This window comes from Lissotriton helveticus, chromosome 5_1 (genome assembly GCF_964261635.1).
Source record: "Lissotriton helveticus chromosome 5_1, aLisHel1.1, whole genome shotgun sequence".
Lineage (NCBI taxonomy): Eukaryota > Metazoa > Chordata > Amphibia > Caudata > Salamandridae > Lissotriton > Lissotriton helveticus.
The window spans coordinates 1,377,833,898-1,377,853,388 of NC_136065.1; the positions used below are offsets into that span (position 1 = coordinate 1,377,833,898).

The 19,491-nt window shown below is 49.2% G+C and overlaps 1 protein-coding gene across 8 annotated transcripts in view; it reads right to left on the reverse strand.

Annotated features, from left to right (window-relative positions):
* Positions 1-19,491, reverse strand: part of FKBP5 (FKBP prolyl isomerase 5) — a 796,880-nt gene that overhangs the window by 186,118 nt on the left and 591,271 nt on the right. For all 8 annotated transcript variants that reach the window (XM_078644330.1, XM_078644336.1, XM_078644335.1 and 5 more), the window contains one exon: positions 3,151-3,234. In XM_078644330.1, coding sequence (XP_078500456.1) covers positions 3,151-3,234 — 84 coding nt within the window. The remainder of the gene's footprint in view (positions 1-3,150; positions 3,235-19,491) is intronic.

The following is a 19,491-nucleotide window of genomic DNA, read 5'->3' on the forward strand; positions in this document are numbered from 1 at the left end:
CAGGCATGTGAATCTATAAAAGACACCCATAATACTGGATAACCTTGCCCTCCCCGAATTCTGCAACTTTCCCCGATTGAGATGCAGAATTTCTGCAGAAGATTGTAGTCATATTTTGGTAACAGGAACCCTTTCCTAAATCATGGAATAAAGCTATTGTATTTCGACCTTTGTCTCTGCTGCTCCTGCTAAAATTCCAGAGAAGTACATTAACTGGTTAGATTCGTTGACACCCATGACCTCCTGGACCCTTTTCAGAGTGAATTTAGGAGAGGACAGTGCCTATTGCGGCAGCAGTTTTTATCCAAAAGCCAGGTGGACCAGGACAGGGATCTTCGTTATGCTAGAATTATCAGTGGCTTTCAATACGGTCTCGCCCATCCATCTGGTTCAACAAACTCAAGGCTAAGGCTTTCAGCCTTCTGTGTAGAGTGCCACAGCGTTCCTCTTTTAGCCCCAATCCTTTTAATCTCTATGTCTTCCCCCCTTGAGGTGAAGAATCAATCCTTCTGCTTCCAGATTCTGTCATAGGCAGATGACATTCAAATTATCGTGCCCATTACTGACAACATTCCTTTAAAGGCAGATACATTTAAACACTCCATAGCCAGCACAAGTATCTGGATGAAAGACAACTTAAAATGAAATGTGGACAAAACAGAGATCCTCGTGTTCAGGGCCCAGAAATCCATCTGGTCCTAGCTGTGGTGGCCAGAGGCATAAGGTCTATTACTGACCCCTATGGAGTCGGCAAAGAATCTTGGGGTTCTCTTCATTAATTTCCTGAATTTTTATTTGCAGGTTAGTCATACTACCAGAACCTACTTCCATATCATTAGAACTTTGAAAAAAATATTCCCTTTTATTCCTGCTGAACTTCACAAATCAGTAGTCATTGTCCTGATCACATCACAATAGACTACTCTAATGCACTTTACTTTAACATTAATAATTATTCACTGAATAAACTTCAGGTTATTCAAAACTCTGCAGTGCACCTTTTTTAAATATCCTGAAACATCTCTTGATGAGAGAAAGTCTTCGGGCTCTTCACTGACAACTGGTCCATAAGCAAGTGATATTCAAAGCGCTCTGTACGTTTTTTCTTGCCTTACGCCAAAAAAGGACCCCTGTTTATCATATCATATTTTCAGTGTTACACACCACGTTGACCACTCAGATCAGCATCTAGGAGGTGGACGTAATGCTTGCATCTCTTTTGCTGCAGCAAAGCTTTCTACAAGCTTATATCTCAGAAATCGAGTTTTTCTCATTGTTCCGAAAACACATTAAAACTTGGCTCTTTTCATCTTATTCCTCAGTCCCCTTCAGGTTTAGTGCACTGTATAAATTTACTTTTCATTTCATACAATCTATGGTTCTGTCTCTTTCAGTACACACAAAACAGGACACACAAAACAGGAGTAAACACAAATGTGTATTAAGTATGGTTTCATAGTCTTTCTTCTCATAAAAACAACACAACACTCACCCCACTAAGAGCTCCCAGAGGAGGCAGCTACACACCAAAAAGAAAGGTACTAGCAAGGAGGTACCATATGATAGATCATGCCACTGGACGTGGGTGAGGGTGACGACTGTTTTAAATAAAATATATTTGGACTGATAAGGGAGAAGCCACTCTGATTTTCCTCTTTCTCTCAAAAATATTTTATTCACCCATGTTTTGTCCTGGATTCCTTTTGACATAATATAAAGCTATAACAGCACTAACAAAGTAAACCACTACTGCCTCACAAGAAAGATATTGTAGCTTCAAGAAGTAGTAGTTATTTATTGATTGATTAATTAAAATCTTTACAAAGAGTGAATGCTCAATCATGTACATTTAAGTTACAATACCTCATTAAAATGGATTTTAAATAACAGTGAATCTTTAAAATTATTCAGACACATTGTTAAAACTGTTTTAGATAAAACAAGTACATATGTTTAAAAGTTAGTGATGAGTATAGTCATTATAATGATCAATGTTATACTGTTCTAATTTTTTCAGTGCAATTGTTAAAAATTTTGCGAAAGCAGAATTAATGGGTAGATCATCTGGGCAAAGACATCACATCAATGCTTGTCTGCAAGTTCTTATCGCTCTTTCGTTAAATAACCTTTTTAATAAAGTTAGTCTTTGTTTATTAGTTCTGGACAGATGCACAGGAGATGCACAATATTTTCCTCTCCAACTTTGCACAACCGACACGATATGTTATTTTCGAGTTTTTTCCAAGGTAGTGCATGTGATTCTCCTGGCCATATTCCAAATTGTGCATTAGTGAAGATATGTTTACTTCTCCACGACCATGCTGTGTCCAGATACTGCTGAGGTCTCTTTTTTTTGTAGCCGTCTATTATGGACCAAGCGTGTTTCCTTTTAACAAGGGTCTCTTTATCACTTATCAATGATAGGTAATCTGTTGTTTTATTCACAATTTTTTGAAGGATTCCTGGGTTATGGTAGTAGTCCAAATCCCTCTAATTCCAAATTCATCCAGAGCGTTGTCCAGATATTTACAGGTAGATAATTTATTGTTACCCTCAACTTCTCTCCATAAAAGCTGTGAAATTAAGTTCTTATCATTTTCACTCTATTCCATACTTTAATTATATGACCCTTTCGTGCATATAATTGGTTGTTCAAGCCGAACTCCAGCCAGATTTGGGCTTGTGAGGCATTTTTTGGTAAAAGAAAGAGGGATCGAAAAGCTTTTGAGATAGCATTGTTAATAATTATTGCGTCTTTTCCATTTAGAGCCTCACTGCCATAGGATAAGGAAGGTAACAGTTTCGCCGATATCACCTTAAGAAGCGGTTGATAAGTTAAATTGCTTGTAGATTTTTTGATGATCCCAAATGCACCCGTTAATGCGTTTGCCTTCCTGGTGATATGCAGTTTTTGGGAGCTTAAATTACCATTATCGTTAAATATAACTCCCAGGTATCTGTAGGTTTTGACTTGCTCCAAGTTTTCCTTCCCCAAGAACCATTATGAAGTGTACTTCCTTCTTGTGTTTTTTGTGACAACCATAACTTTAGATTTGGATTCATTTATTGCCATTATCATTCTGATATTGCCACTTGATATATATTACTTTTATAGCTCATAGAATATTTATCCTCAAAGGATAAACTTACCTTGAAGTAAACTGCTCCTTTGTCCTTGACCACAGCAGCCTGTAGCAATTTCTCTTTGGTGTCCATCTCCCAGGACTCTTTAGCCTACGGATAAAAATTGAAGAAAAGGTCATGAATGGCAATTGGCAAAAGAACATACGGACTAGGGAACCATGCAGATAGCTATATAAATTGTAGAGTCTGTTGAAAGACATGAAGTTGGGCAACAGTCATTAGGTGTGGGGGTCAGGAGATATCTGCTTCAATGTAAGGGACGGCAAGTGGACTCCTTTTGCAGTCATATGGTTGGCTGCAGATGGTCCAACCTGACAGTCGACAACAAAACTAGACAACCCCAACACTACTTGTGCTCTATTACATAGGGAATGCTAGAAGTCAGACAAAAGCAGGATATCTAATCTGAAGGTGGTATTGTAGTTGAAGCCTCACCATGGTTCCTTGAAACAGATGAACAAGTTACCAACCTTCAGTAATGTTCTCTTTGGTAGAGACTCTATTTAGCTGCAGATTCCTCACCTTTTGAATACTCCCCAAGCACCAAACTGGATCAGGAAACTTTCAGCAGTATCTCTGTGCAGTGGAAGGTGGCTCCTTGCGGCACCACAATGACCCTGTGGCTCTCCGGAAAATGTCATGCGGGCCCCATATAGGACTCCACTTGAACATGCTGCTGTCTGTTGCTTTCAAGACTGTCCACATCCCCAGACGCAGAGCCCCAAAAGTAGATCGGTAGACAGTGTGTTGATTCCTAGACTTGGGATCTCATAACTGAATAAAGTCAAACCACAGAGATGGAAGTATGGGAGGGTTGGTGAGGAATATGCAGCTAGATAGTTTATACCAGAAAAAGCTTTACTAAAGATTAGTAACATTTTCTTCTGACAGCGACTTCTAGCCGAAGATTCCTCACCTTTTAAGTAGATAGCAAAGCAGCACCTATTTGAAGGCAGGACTCAAACCATAAAGTCCTGCAGGACCGAGTGGGCAAAATTCCCTTCTTGGAGAACTGGACTATCCAGACAATAATAACTTGTGAACATATGAAGGGATGCCCAAGTGACCACCTGGCACAAGTAGAATGAGTATACACAATCGGGGGGGACACTGGTGTTTTAGGATTGAGGTCCAGCATACATGCCTTTGAAACATATAGATCAACCCAAAGAGTATGCAGTTCCTAGAAAAAGAGAAGGCGGGAGGCTAGGTAAGTTAGGGACTAGGAAGGCAGGGAGTGTTCCAATAAGGAGCAAGGGTCCTCACACACCCTGAGAGGTGTCATGCTTCATCATAGGGCAGCTCCTCGTCGGGGCTGGCGCTGCAATGCACAACGGGCCCCGCAGGGGGGCTCTTTGCCGGAGGTCTTCTGGATTGTCAGCCGGAGGCCCTATTTGAATGGGTGGTGGGGCAGACGTGTGTTGAGTAGAGTGGGTGCTGTGTGCGTGGTAAAAATAGCTATGAGTGTCCATCAGAACCTTTAATAGCTGGACACTAATGCTATGGCTAATAACAGACTGAAAAGTCGTGGCAGGCTAGGGGAATTCAACCTGCAACAGCTTGATGTGTGTGATGGAAGGTGAAGGTGGTTAGAAGGTCGACATGTTTCATGCCTAAAATCTCCTAAAGGATGAGTGGCGTTTCATCAGGACCAGGGAAAGAAACCTCATCTGCTCTGAATGTAAGGTGATGGTCAAAAAGGGGTATCCTAGAGTGTACCGTCCCTGTATCACAAATTCAAAAGTAATCTGGGAGGGGGGATAAGAGAAATTCGTTCTTCTAGCTAACCTCTAGAGGGGTGGATGCGGGGCATTGACCTGGACATCCCGGGGAATCGCAACGCTGATGGGAGGGAGTTACCACCGAGTAGGTACTCCAGTGTGTGGGACCTACCCATGTCCGGACACCAGGGTAGATGTAGAATGAGAACACAGAGCTTGCAAAGTTTTTTTATTTAGGCACTGCAGCAGATTTGTATGCAGAGCATGATCCAGTGGGAGATGGTTTCTTCTGCTTTGCCTTGCGTTTTTTCACTCCAGAGAAACCCACAAAGAGCTGATTGGCCCCCTGGTGGTCTTTGGAGTAAAAGTTTAGTGCACTCTTGGGTCTAAATGATGAAGTCTCTCCTCGTCTTCAGTGGGGTGAGATGAAGCATAGAATGCAGGCAGAGTGATGGTTTGGCTGACGTGGAATGGCTTCACACCTTTTGGCAGGAAGGATGCCCGTGTCCACAGAAGTGATGGAAATGAGGAACACTGTCTTGATAGTAAGGAGCTGTAGGGGACAGGTATGAAGCAGCTCAAATGGAGTGGGCAGCATGTAAGTTAGGCCCTGTTTAAGGTCCCACTATAGCATGACAAATGAAGAAGGGGGAAACGTGTTGCAGCACTTTAAAAACATTGCGTCACAACTGGTAGTTTAAACAAAGAGGGCTGATCAGGCAACAGTAAGAAGGCTGAGCGGGCCTAAGACCTTTAACTGTGCCCACAGAGAAGTATTGCTGGTCAAGAGACAGAACAAATAACAAAACGTCAGACAGTTTGGGCAGGAGGGATGAAATCTGGTAAGCACCTTGCTGGAAAGTAGTATTTGTTTGGTATAGATACCCCCACCTTTTGCCTGATGTCAGTGTGATTTGACTGTAGTTCACTGGGATCCTGCTAACCAGGACCCCAGTGGCAGTGCTCTCACCTCTAAATTCTCTGGTAAGACTTTTTACACAACTCTCAATTGGAATACTGGGGAGGCAGTGTAAGTCCCTTGTATATGGTCCACCAGGGGTCCTGGTGCAGCATGTATTGTGCCACCCATAGAAGCCCATGCAAACTGTGTCTGCAGAGCTGTCATTGCAATCTGAATGATAGAGTGCATGCACCCTTCATTCAGATATAAGGTTTCCCTTATATCCCGGCCACTGCGCTTAAAACCTATAAGTCACCCCTAAGGTAGGCTCTTTAGTTCAAAGGCAGGATGCATGGTTCTAAGTGTCTGAGTACCCCTACACAAGCAGAGGTACCTCTACAAACCCCAGACTCTATTTCCTGGGCTTTGTAAGTGCGGGACAACTTTTATAAGGTGTGTAGTGGACATTGACAAGTCGAGATGTCCAACTACATAATGGCTGCCCCAAACCTGATCATGTTTTATATCGAACATGTTAGAATCATGCAATTACACTGATTCCAGTGTTAGTTGCATAATACCATGTACTGGGGGGGCTCTTTAGAGGACCCCAATACCTTCCTGTGTAGCATTACAGGGTCTGACTGCCAGCACACGCTGCTGCCGACCCTAGGCAGTGTTCTACCCCCCTACTGATGAGCTTCACTTGGGCAGAGGAAGCTGAACAAAGGATTTTTTGCAAAGGAGAGGTGTGACCACCTCTCCTTCAGAATTAGGTTGGGGGGTGCTTCCGAACACCACCGGAATGCATTGAAGGGCACATTTGGTGAGCTCCATGCATAAATCAATTTTGCCCAGTTGAGGAGCCCATAGTTTCCACTCTGGTGTGAAGCTACACAAAGGACAGGGGAGTGACAACCCCCCTGTCCAGCTCCTACCTAGGGAAGTGCTCAGAGCTCCTCCATGTGGCCACTTGCTTCTGCCATGTTGAATCTTGGCCCCTGGGAGTATCTGACTGGCTAGGACAGCTGAGTAGAATACCTGACCCCCTCTGATAGGTGGGTCACCAGAGAAGAGGCCCTTCCCCTTTTTAGGGTTACTTAAGGGCTCTTCCTAAGGTCGATTCTTAGATTCGTCCACACAACGACATCTGGAACCAACTGTGTTGTAACTTCCCCTTTAAATGCATGTTCTACATGGGAATGTTATGACATCAGCGGCGGAATGTGTGAGCCGCAGTGAAGAGAGCTGAGTTGCGGTGCCAGCTGATGTCGCAGTTTGTCTGGTGGGTGTTACAATAAACTCTCTTTGAAGATCCTTGAAGTATCCTTTTATTAGACTGCCTGTCAAAGACTCTTCTGCTGGTAAACACTGGAACTCGGCAGGTCTTCAAGCTAGAACCCACAACTAGACTGTACATGAAAGAAAGAATCCTGCTGCATCTTCATCCCTGTGATTTTCCAGATCCTTGAAGTATCCTTTTATTACTGGTGACGATAAGTGGAGAACACCCACCGAAGAACCCAGCGTGCCATGAAAAGAACTGACAAGATTTAAAGAATGAAGGTCGGTTTGTTTTAATTATTTGACTATCAAAGTACTGTTTGTGGAATGGTGCTGGAAGTCAAAAGAAAAAGTTTATCGACGAGCGTGTGACTGCATGTAGGAGTAGAACTCTAGATCCTAGGTTTTAGAAGAAGAAACTGTAAATCACTTGTCACACGATTTACAGCAGTTACGCATTGTTTAAATTGTGTGCGAGGAGTGTGGATGACACGTGCATAGGATTAGCGCGTGAAGGCCTTACAGAACGTAAGGAATAGAGAAGAATGCGGATGATTCGTGCACAGGTTTAGTGCGTGGAAGCATTACCCCCAGGTCCCTTATGTCCTCGTCCCATTCATTACTAAGTGGAGATGACCATCTCACGACAGAAAAAAACAAGAGGAATGCTGGGACCCTAATACTGCCCCTCCCACCGGTAGTACATAAGCAGTACTTACCCAGCATCCCTCCTGTTCTTTTTTTCTGTCTGTCGACAGAATGGATGGTGTGCTAGTGCTGCTCCTGCTGGGCTGGAATGGTGGTGCTTCTCTTCTCCCCTCGCCCGGCTGCCTGGCTGTGCGGGCGTGGGGTTTCCGTGGGTTTTCTCCTGGCCTGCTGGGCTTGCTGGGAGTCTGTCCCTGTTGGAGCCAGTGTCCTGGTTGGCCTCCCGGCCCTTTGCGGCTGGAGCTTGGTCTCCTGAGTTTCTTCCGGGTTGCATGCTCCTCTTCCTGAGCCTGGCCGGGTAGGGATGCATTGCTTGCTGTGTTCCTGCCAGCCTCCTGGTATTCTGGCCGTTGGGGGGGACCTTGTTCCTGGGGTTGCCCCCCCGCCTCCCCGCTTGCCGGGTTTTTGTTTCCTTCTTGCCATTTGCGTACTGTGTGGTTACGGGCACTGGGGAAGCGTGTTCATTTCCGGCAGGGGACACTGCAATTGAGCTGTCGCCTGTTCCTGCTTCTCCCGGTGGCGGTGGGGGCCTTGTTGTGCTGTTGGCCCCGCTCCTTTTTCTTCTGGATGCAGGTACCGAGCGCTGAAGTAGCTCGTTCATTTCCTGCCTTTCTCTACCACAGGGTGGCTTCCTCTGTTTCCGGTGGCGGTGGGGGCCTTGTTGTGCTGTTGGCCCCCACTCTGGCTGTTTGTTTTCCTGCACGCCTGATGGGCGCGATTCTGCTAGCGGGGCTGCTCTTCTTCCCCTGTGCGGCCTGCTGAGGTCTCTGTGACCCGCACTGCTCCGGGCATCTGCCGCCCTGTTCGAGTGCGCCTGGATGAGAGGCGTTGCTTCCGGTGTGCGCATTCTGCTTATGGCCTTCCTCTCGGGGAGTGTCAATTTCGGGCTCGGAGCATCGGGTGCGTGATTCTGCGGGCGGGGCTGCTCTTCTCCTCCCGGGTGTTCTGCAGTTCCATTCCCCGCGTGGCTTCCGGAGTGCATTGCCCTGGTCGTGTGCTCTTGGCTTGGGGTTTTGCTTCCTGTGCGTGGTCTGCCGGCTCCTTTCGGGGAGCTTCTTGTCAGGGCTGCTCTCCTCCTCATGTGTTGCCTGCTGCGATGCCCTGTTTGTGTGCGCCATGGTTGGGGACAATGCTACCTGTGTGTGCACGGTGATGGGTGCTTGTGTGTGGCTGCAGTTACTCCTCCCTGGTGCTCTTTGGGGCACTCTGGACGCCACCCTGCCCCCCGCATGCGTAGCATGGATCTCTGGCTGGTGCTGGGCAGTCAGACACTGGGGTGCTCATCGTCAGCGCGGGCTCCTGTGTCCTCTCCATTTCTCTGCGTGGTTGGGGGTTTCTGTTGCCAGCCTGCGGCCTTGCCATCTGCACGCTTCTGCTCTCCTCTACTCTGAGGTTGTGCCTGCCGCTGAGTTTCTCCCTTTGGGTCGCTACTTCGGGTGGTGCCCCTGCTCCTGGCCGTGCGTACTTTTGTGTTTTCTTTTCAGGCTGTTAGGGGGGGTGGTTTCTCCTCTCCTTTGAGTTTGTTTGCTGCTTCGCTGTGCTGTTGGCATTCGCTCTTTCTGTTTGGTAGCCTGCCTCGGATTGGCATGGGTTCCTGTTGCCGCTGTGGTGACTGGTCCCTTTTTTCGCTGGCTCCTGGGTTCCCTGTGTTGTTTGGGTCTCCCTGCCTGCTTGCTTCCACCTTGCCCTCTGCTGCTCTTGTCGGGGTAGCCTCTCGCTTCCTCAGCGGCGGCCTGTTGGGGGTGTGCTTCTGTCCCCCCCCATACTTCGGGTGCCTCCACGTCTCCCTGCCCCCTGCTGGTGGTGGGTCGGTGTTCCTTCTCATTGGGCAGCCGCATTGGGGGCGGATCCTGTTGGTTCCCCTGGGTTTTTGTTAGCCTGCCGCGGGGTTTTTCCCGCTTTTCTGTACCCCTCTGCGCCCCGGCTTCTCGGGTTGTCGCGGGTGCGGTTGTCATGGCCTGGCCTTGGTTGTGCTGAGTCCCCCCTCCCCTTTTTCTGGTGGCATTGCCTCCTCTGCGGGCTGGCTGTTTTGTTATAGCCTCTGCTTGGCTTGGTGTCAGGGTTTTGGGGCGCGGGGGCTCCTGGTTCATGGCTTTGTTCCTCCGGTCGCTTGGACTGCACCTGGTTCCTCTTCCGGCTTCCTGGTGTCATGCCTGGTACTCTGTTGGGCGCTCTGCCCCCGCTGCATGCGCCTGGGTGGCTCGTGCTGCCTTGGGTGCAGTTGTTCTGTTCTCCTTTGCTCTGGCATGGGTCTTCGGATGTTTGTCCCGGGGGCCTTCTGTGTGCTCGGGTTGGTCCTGGGGTCTGGCTGCTTCTGATCTTGTTGGCTCCTGCCCTTGTTCTCCCTGTGCTTGCCTTTGGCTTGCTTCGGGTGTTTCCTGGCCGCCTCTCTTGGTTCTGCCGACGTTCCTGCCTGGTTTGTTCCTGGTTGGGGCCTCCTTGGGGTTCCTGGTAGAGGCTTCTCTGGCTGGTGTGGTTGGGCACCTGCTCTTCTTTTCCTTGGTGCCCCCCTGGGTTGTGTTTCCAGTGGCGGTTCGCCTTTTGGTCCCTGGGGTTCGTGCCGCTGCTGTTTGGGCCGGGCTGTCATTTTCTGCTGCTGTGTCCTTCGAGTAGCGCCTGTTTTCCTTCTTCTTCCCTGGGTGGTTCTGGTCTCATCTGGATCCCATGGTGGGTGCCTGGCTGGGTGTCTGCTTGGGCTTTTCCGCTTCTGCCTGTTGGTCTCGGATTTGGGGCTCTGCATCCTTGCCTGGGCTCTCTTTTTGTGTCCTGGCGGGGTGCTCTGCAGTTGTGGCCTCGTCCTGGTGGGTCCTTCGGGGCCTTCTCCTGTTGGCGGTTCTCTTCCCGAGCTTGTTTCGCCTTTGTTTGGGCCTGTGTGGGGTCCTGTGGCTACGGGTCTGCCGGCTTCGTGCTGGTTTGGGTCGGCCTCATGGACTTCCGGGCTGGGCTGTCACTTTTTGGCCTGCTCTGTGGGGTCTTTTGCTGGCCGTTTCCTGGTTCTTTTCTGGTTCTGTGTCATGGCCTTAGCTTCCCCGGGCTTTGTTCCCGGCGTGGGTCTGTTTGGGCGCCCCCCCCCTTCTCTTGCTGGGGTGCAGTTGTGTGGTGCTCTTGCCGCTGTGGGGTCATCCCTCCTGGCTGCGGGTTATCCGGGATTTCCCTGTGACTTGGCCCTCTGCCTTCTCTGCTTCCTCCTGCTTCTGTGCTGGGGTGTCCTGTTCCTCCCTGCCCTTTGCTTTGGCCTGGGCGCTGCGTGGGCTCCTTCCAGGGTTTGGTTGGGCCTGCGGGTCCTCCTGCGTGGTCGGGTTGCTTGGCTGTTGTCCTAGCTTCCTGGTTCCTTTGGCGTGGGTTGCCCTGGTTTGTGCTGTTTTCTTGGCTCCTCTCTGGCGTTGGGAGGTCGGGCCTTGTGGGCTTTTTGGTCTGGGTGCTGTGCGCCCTGGTGCTGTTTCTTTTTTCTGCTGCTCCTGCCCTTGCTGCTTGCTTGGCCTGGGTGTGGGGTGCCTTTTCTGTCCTCTGCCGTCTTGGCGCCTGTTTGTTCTGCCCTCTGTGCCTGGTTTGAGGGCTGCTGGGAGTTCCCGGTTGCTCTGGTCTCCCGTCATGCATTGTTTCCTCCCTTTTGGGATTGGGGGTTTTCTGGGGGTTGTGGCCAGTGGCTCTGTCTCCGCCCTTGTTGGGCTTGTTCGTTTTTGGTTTCCAGTCTTGGTGGCCTCTCCTTGGTTGGTTGGCTTTCGACTGGTTCTTTCTGGGGGCGTCTCGGACCTGTGGTCTATGGGTTGGCCTCCTCTTCCCTTGCTGTTCTGGGTTTGGTGACCTTCCTGGTTTGGTTAGTGGCCTCCTTCCCGGTAGTGATTTTTCGCCTCCTGAAGTTTTCGGGTCTCTTTCCCCTTGCCTGTCTCTTCTGTTTGGTTGGGGTCTTGCTCCTGTTCGGCTCCCGGGCACTTGCTGCTTCCTGGGCCTCCTCGGTGTGGTTTTGGTGGGTTTTCTCCTCTTGATTCTCTGGGGCCGGCTTGTGCCTGGGCTCTGTTGGCCATTTCTTTATTTGGCCTTCTTCGGGGCTGCCTCGGTTTTCTCTGTGTCTGTGTGGCTGTCGGGTCCTGTGTGCCGTCCTGGTGTTTCTGGGCTTGGCGGCCTTATCCGGTGGGTTGCTCCTCCGTGTCCTTTGGATCTTGGTTCCAGTTTTTCTGGTTGGAGGCCTCCTTGTTGGGGTCCTGGCCTTCTGTTGGTCTCCGGTCCTTGTTTGGTCCCTGCTGTCCTGTTCTGGGTTGCGGGCTGGTTGTTTCCTGCGGTCCCCCCTTTCCCTCCTCCTCTGTGCTCCCTTGGGTTGCTGCTTTTGTTGTGGTTTCCTGGGTGTGCTTGTGGGTGTGGAAGGCCGGTTTTCTGCTTTGGTATTCTCCACTTAGTAATGAATGGGACGAGGACATAAGGGACCTGGGGGTGATGCTCTATTACTTACCGGTAATCTTCATTACTCCGGGTCCGCATCCCATTCATACGCCCCTCCCTCCCTCTCTCCCGGACGGCCGGCCTTCCTGTCTGGGCTTGGTTGTACAGGAGGGATGCTGGGTAAGTACTGCTTATGTACTCCCGGTGGGAGGGGCAGTATTAGGGTCCCAGCATTCCTCTTGTTTTTTTCTTTCGTGAGATGGTCATCTCCACTTAGTAATGAATGGGACGAGGACTACGGGACCCGGAGTAATGAAGATTACCGGTAAGTAATAGAGCATTACTGACCAGCGATTAAAGAACGTGGAAGGTTTGTTTATGTGTGATCATAGATCATATGTGTGATCATAGAAGTGCAATGTGAAGAGGTGCTGGAGCAATTAGAAATGCATGAAGGAAATTAACAACTTACCAGCACAGAAGTACATTGTTTACAGAGAGCCGAGGCAATCAGCAATCAGACACATACACAGACTTATGGTGCTGACCCACATATGTAAAGAATATATTCAAAAGAAATGAATTTCGTGATGTACTGTCATTGAGAGATAAAAGATCAAGCAGCCAAGTGATGTGCAGATCTCTTTTGTAAACAACTTTTGGTCTCTATTTTTTATTTGCACTACAAGTTATTTCCAGAGAGATAAGGCAAGTTTATTATTTTTCAATTTATTATATTAATCCTATTTTTATTTTGCATTTGGAGCTGGAAAAAAAAAGTATTTTTGAGCATCCAGAATGGTCTGTAGTGCAGGAAAAGACGTGGAACAAATTTGCCTAAGAGTTTGGTTAACTTGTTATTTTATTTATTTATTTTAGATTATTGTATTAGTTTATTTTATTAGCTTGTTAAGTTGATTTCCTTTTCAGCATGACGTCGTCCAGTGGTATGAGCCAACCTCCACAGTTTTAAAGTGAACGAGGTGAACCTGTGCTTCCTTGGAAGAAATGGAAACCACTTTTTGATTCCTATCTCTTAGCCATTGGTGGTGAAAAAATCTCTGCAATAGGAAAACAAGCTATATTACTCCACAATCTTGGTACTGAGCGAAGGAATATTTACGACAGTTTAGATCCTATACCAATAGGCAGAGGAGCGGGTGAACCAAGTGATGTTTACGAAATGAGTTTACTACAGTTACAAACACATTTTGGACCTCGCATTAATGTAGCCATGGAAAGACACAATTGTTTTTTGTGTGTGCAAGCCAAAGGAGAGAGAGTGGGCAACTATGTGGCAGCATTAAAGTCATTGGCACAAACCTGTGAGTTTGAGCAATTAACTGACTCTCTTATCCGCGACCAACTTGTGCGATGCACTAATGACTCAAAAATTCAGGGAAAGCTATTATCTAAAAATCCGAATCTTAAAGAAGCTATAATGATTGTTGAGAGTATTGAGCATACCTCCTTTTGGGTCAAAGAGATGCGTAGCAGCACAATTTCTAGTGATCCTGTTTCCAGTATTAGTAAAGTGGATCATGAATGTGCTCTGCGGGGACACATCAGTTGCAGTGGTTAGTAAAACAAATACTAAACAGGACAAGACTGCTACCAAGTTTGACAGACAAAAAAATAATTTTAATCTTAATAAGGATGGTAAATTAAAATGTCCTAGGTGTGGTAGCCAAAACCATGGAACTAATTTCCCTAATTGTTTTGCGAAAAGTACCATTTGCAGAAACTGTGGGAAAAGAGGACATTATGCTCGCATGTGTAGGAACACTAAAGTGAACATGATAGGTGATGAGGATGAATTCTCACAATTAGAGATTCATTGTATCACTGACGGGAAGGATGAGGGGGCGGATCCTGTTGGTTCCCCTGGGTTTTTGTTAGCCTGCCGCGGGGTTTTTCCCGCTTTTCTGTACCCCTCTGCGCCCCGGCTTCTCGGGTTGTCGCGGGTGCGGTTGTCATGGCCTGGCCTTGGTTGTGCTGAGTCCCCCCTCCCCTTTTTCTGGTGGCATTGCCTCCTCTGCGGGCTGGCTGTTTTGTTATAGCCTCTGCTTGGCTTGGTGTCAGGGTTTTGGGGCGCGGGGGCTCCTGGTTCATGGCTTTGTTCCTCCGGTCGCTTGGACTGCACCTGGTTCCTCTTCTGGCTTCCTGGTGTCATGCCTGGTACTCTGTTGGGCGCTCTGCCCCCGCTGCATGCGCCTGGGTGGCTCGTGCTGCCTTGGGTGCAGTTGTTCTGTTCTCCTTTGCTCTGGCATGGGTCTTCGGATGTTTGTCCCGGGGGCCTTCTGTGTGCTCGGGTTGGTCCTGGGGTCTGGCTGCTTCTGATCTTGTTGGCTCCTGCCCTTGTTCTCCCTGTGCTTGCCTTTGGCTTGCTTCGGGTGTTTCCTGGCCGCCTCTCTTGGTTCTGCCGACGTTCCTGCCTGGTTTGTTCCTGGTTGGGGCCTCCTTGGGGTTCCTGGTAGAGGCTTCTCTGGCTGGTGTGGTTGGGCACCTGCTCTTCTTTTCCTTGGTGCCCCCCTGGGTTGTGTTTCCAGTGGCGGTTCGCCTTTTGGTCCCTGGGGTTCGTGCCGCTGCTGTTTGGGCCGGGCTGTCATTTTCTGCTGCTGTGTCCTTCGAGTAGCGCCTGTTTTCCTTCTTCTTCCCTGGGTGGTTCTGGTCTCATCTGGATCCCATGGTGGGTGCCTGGCTGGGTGTCTGCTTGGGCTTTTCCGCTTCTGCCTGTTGGTCTCGGATTTGGGGCTCTGCATCCTTGCCTGGGCTCTCTTTTTGTGTCCTGGCGGGGTGCTCTGCAGTTGTGGCCTCGTCCTGGTGGGTCCTTCGGGGCCTTCTCCTGTTGGCGGTTCTCTTCCCGAGCTTGTTTTGCCTTTGTTTGGGCCTGTGTGGGGTCCTGTGGCTACGGGTCTGCCGGCTTCGTGCTGGTTTGGGTCGGCCTCATGGACTTCCGGGCTGGGCTGTCACTTTTTGGCCTGCTCTGTGGGGTCTTTTGCTGGCCGTTTCCTGGTTCTTTTCTGGTTCTGTGTCATGGCCTTAGCTTCCCCGGGCTTTGTTCCCGGCGTGGGTCTGTTTGGGCGCCCCCCCCCCTTCTCTTGCTGGGGTGCAGTTGTGTGGTGCTCTTGCCGCTGTGGGGTCATCCCTCCTGGCTGCGGGTTATCCGGGATTTCCCTGTGACTTGGCCCTCTGCCTTCTCTGCTTCCTCCTGCTTCTGTGCTGGGGTGTCCTGTTCCTCCCTGCCCTTTGCTTTGGCCTGGGCGCTGCGTGGGCTCCTTCCAGGGTTTGGTTGGGCCTGCGGGTCCTCCTGCGTGGTCGGGTTGCTTGGCTGTTGTCCTAGCTTCCTGGTTCCTTTGGCGTGGGTTGCCCTGGTTTGTGCTGTTTTCTTGGCTCCTCTCTGGCGTTGGGAGGTCGGGCCTTGTGGGCTTTTTGGTCTGGGTGCTGTGCGCCCTGGTGCTGTTTCTTTTTTCTGCTGCTCCTGCCCTTGCTGCTTGCTTGGCCTGGGTGTGGGGTGCCTTTTCTGTCCTCTGCCGTCTTGGCGCCTGTTTGTTCTGCCCTCTGTGCCTGGTTTGAGGGCTGCTGGGAGTTCCCGGTTGCTCTGGTCTCCCGTCATGCATTGTTTCCTCCCTTTTGGGATTGGGGGTTTTCTGGGGGTTGTGGCCAGTGGCTCTGTCTCCGCCCTTGTTGGGCTTGTTCGTTTTTGGTTTCCAGTCTTGGTGGCCTCTCCTTGGTTGGTTGGCTTTCGACTGGTTCTTTCTGGGGGCGTCTCGGACCTGTGGTCTATGGGTTGGCCTCCTCTTCCCTTGCTGTTCTGGGTTTGGTGACCTTCCTGGTTTGGTTAGTGGCCTCCTTCCCGGTAGTGATTTTTCGCCTCCTGAAGTTTTCGGGTCTCTTTCCCCTTGCCTGTCTCTTCTGTTTGGTTGGGGTCTTGCTCCTGTTCGGCTCCCGGGCACTTGCTGCTTCCTGGGCCTCCTCGGTGTGGTTTTGGTGGGTTTTCTCCTCTTGATTCTCTGGGGCCGGCTTGTGCCTGGGCTCTGTTGGCCATTTCTTTATTTGGCCTTCTTCGGGGCTGCCTCGGTTTTCTCTGTGTCTGTGTGGCTGTCGGGTCCTGTGTGCCGTCCTGGTGTTTCTGGGCTTGGCGGCCTTATCCGGTGGGTTGCTCCTCCGTGTCCTTTGGATCTTGGTTCCAGTTTTTCTGGTTGGAGGCCTCCTTGTTGGGGTCCTGGCCTTCTGTTGGTCTCCGGTCCTTGTTTGGTCCCTGCTGTCCTGTTCTGGGTTGCGGGCTGGTTGTTTCCTGCGGTCCCCCCTTTCCCTCCTCCTCTGTGCTCCCTTGGGTTGCTGCTTTTGTTGTGGTTTCCTGGGTGTGCTTGTGGGTGTGGAAGGCCGGTTTTCTGCTTTGGTATTCTCCACTTAGTAATGAATGGGACGAGGACATAAGGGACCTGGGGGTGATGCTCTATTACTTACCGGTAATCTTCATTACTCCGGGTCCGCATCCCATTCATACGCCCCTCCCTCCCTCTCTCCCGGACGGCCGGCCTTCCTGTCTGGGCTTGGTTGTACAGGAGGGATGCTGGGTAAGTACTGCTTATGTACTCCCGGTGGGAGGGGCAGTATTAGGGTCCCAGCATTCCTCTTGTTTTTTTCTGTCATGAGATGGTCATCTCCACTTAGTAATGAATGGGACGAGGACTACGGGACCCGGAGTAATGAAGATTACCGGTAAGTAATAGAGCATTACTGACCAGCGATTAAAGAACGTGGAAGGTTTGTTCATGTGTGATCATAGATCATATGTGTGATCATAGAAGTGCAATGTGAAGAGGTGCTGGAGCAATTAGAAATGCATGAAGGAAATTAACAACTTACCAGCACAGAAGTACATTGTTTACAGAGAGCCGAGGCAATCAGCAATCAGACACATACACAGACTTATGGTGCTGACCCACATATGTAAAGAATATATTCAAAAGAAATGAAGTTCGTGATGTACTGTCATTGAGAGATAAAAGATCAAGCAGCCAAGTGATGTTGTTGAAATGAAAGTCAGGGTCAAGGTGAAGTATGAAGTAGAAGTTTATTAAATCAGCCCCACACCTTAAGGCGGTGCGTAGGTCAGTTAGTCAGAATAATAATGGCAGTGGGTGGCAGGGGAACGGAACCTGGACAGGATGGAATGTTGGAGAACCAATGGGAAGGGTGGGGGGCAAGGGATGCTCTCGCGCAGGAGAGCTGGCACACACCACTTGTCATAGGGTCCCGGGGGGAAACCAGAACTAGGTTACAACACATCTTCCTCTCTTGAGGGTTTTGACAGGTAAGCCCAACGTGTGGCAGGAAGAACTTTAGGGGTGAGTGAACTGGTAAACATTGGTCACAAAACAGTTTTAAAAACATTAGGGATCAGGAAGGCTCTCCCTGACGTTCTATTTGCCACGGGAGATGAGGAACGCACTGTGTGTCAGTCTGGGATTCCGTGTGGATTCTGCCCACCCAACGCTGAAGCAGTGACCGCCAAGCTGGCTTCAGAGACAGAGTGGGAGTTGCCGTACAGCTCCGTTTGGTGAACGGAGTGCGTGGGATGGCCCCCAGGGACTGGTCTGAGTGATTGACAGTCAGCTGAGTCAGTGGCAGGTGGGAGATGGCGTGAACTGTGTTTATGGGTGTGGGACAGTGTCCAGCTTGGTTGTCGTCCTCAACTCACATATCATAGCATGGAACCTTCAGGGTGGAAACATTGTAGGTGTTTGGGTGTGACCCATTCCACATCATCAGACTTTGCATCGTTCATCGTGGCAGGGCCTCACACAGTACAGTCATATTCCTAACGTGGATGGTGAGCTTCCGTAAGGGCTCGCTGGGTCTTGTTATCCACAGGTATTATGCTGGCCCGCAGGACCTGTATGCATCTAGTCCGTACCTATGTTTACCACAAGGTGTGGGCATGGTACTGGTCTGAGTGCCCTCTTGTTCCCTTTCTCTGATTCCTCATCGTTCTCTCCACCATGGCACTCCCTTATAGTATAGTGCTCCTGTCTGCTGTTACTGGAACTGACTTCTCCACCCTGGTGAGGGACCACGGCTTTGGAATCCTTTTTCTTGGGATATTTCCAGGACCATAATGTGCCGCGTCTGCGCTTACACTTACTCATACCACAGGTATCCCTCACGTTGTCACTCTCAGGGATGGTTCTGACATCACATCTCTTGTAGTACTCTGAACCAGTGTCACTTGTACTTTCTTTTCCAGCAACTCTCATGCCTTCGATACTTGCATCCGCAAGGACCTGTTCTTCCTCTAGTTTCATCACGTGAGTTCCCCTAAAGGATGTGGTTGTGTCATCTGTGTCTCTAAATATACATTCACCCCAGCGTTCCACAAGCCTCTTGTTAATCCTTATCTGTGCTTTGGGGTGAGTATCTAGTACGTGTTTGTGTGCGTTTTTACTTTCATTCTCTGGCTCTACATCATATAACCAGTCATAATACTCTCCTTGCATGTTGCATTTCGACTCTACCAGACACTGACCATCATTTTCTTCTAGGTGACCGTCGTCAGCGTCATTCCTTCTTGTGACGGGTGTTGACTTGATTCTTACAGTAGAGTGCCACACTTCCACATCTTGGTGGCGGGTAGATTTACAATTGTACTCCACTGGTACCGTGGACAGAGATACCATACACCTTCCTCCATGGGTCAGTTCGCTTTTATCTTCCAGGACTTCTTCACTTATATTGTCCTTTACCTCATAACTCGTGAATGCATTTTGTTTAGTTTTGAATTTGTCAGTGACTGCTTCATTTTCCCTTTTCTTACTCCATGCAGCCTTTGTCCATCCCCTTTTGGTCATGGAAGATGGCTTCTCCTCACTTAACGTCTTGGAGCTTGAACTGAGTTTGTTGTTGATTTGTGCCAGCCTATTCAAAGGTTCAATACGGTTGGAATCTATCATTATGTTACATTTCTTCTGTTCTTCCCACCCCAGTACCGAGGGTCCTTCTTCTGAAACATAAACCGTACTCCATGTGCTTCTCTTCATATAGCTCAATTTCGTTACACTACCCCCTGTTAGGTTGATGTTTTCTCCTGTGTATGTTATCGGGGACATTTCAGTTTCCATCAATTCATTGCCTTGTGTCACAGACAATTTACTTTTCCATATATTCATGTTTATCAATGTGCAGATCGAACCTGAATCAGCGATAACGTCAATCCCAACTCCATATATGTCTATGGTACTCTCAGGTTTGGTTCCACTCATGTTACATTCATTTTTGCAAACACCATTTTCCCGGTGAATTGTGACATTTTGTGTGTTGGCCAATAGTTTTTGTTTGAAATGTTCACTTAAGTCA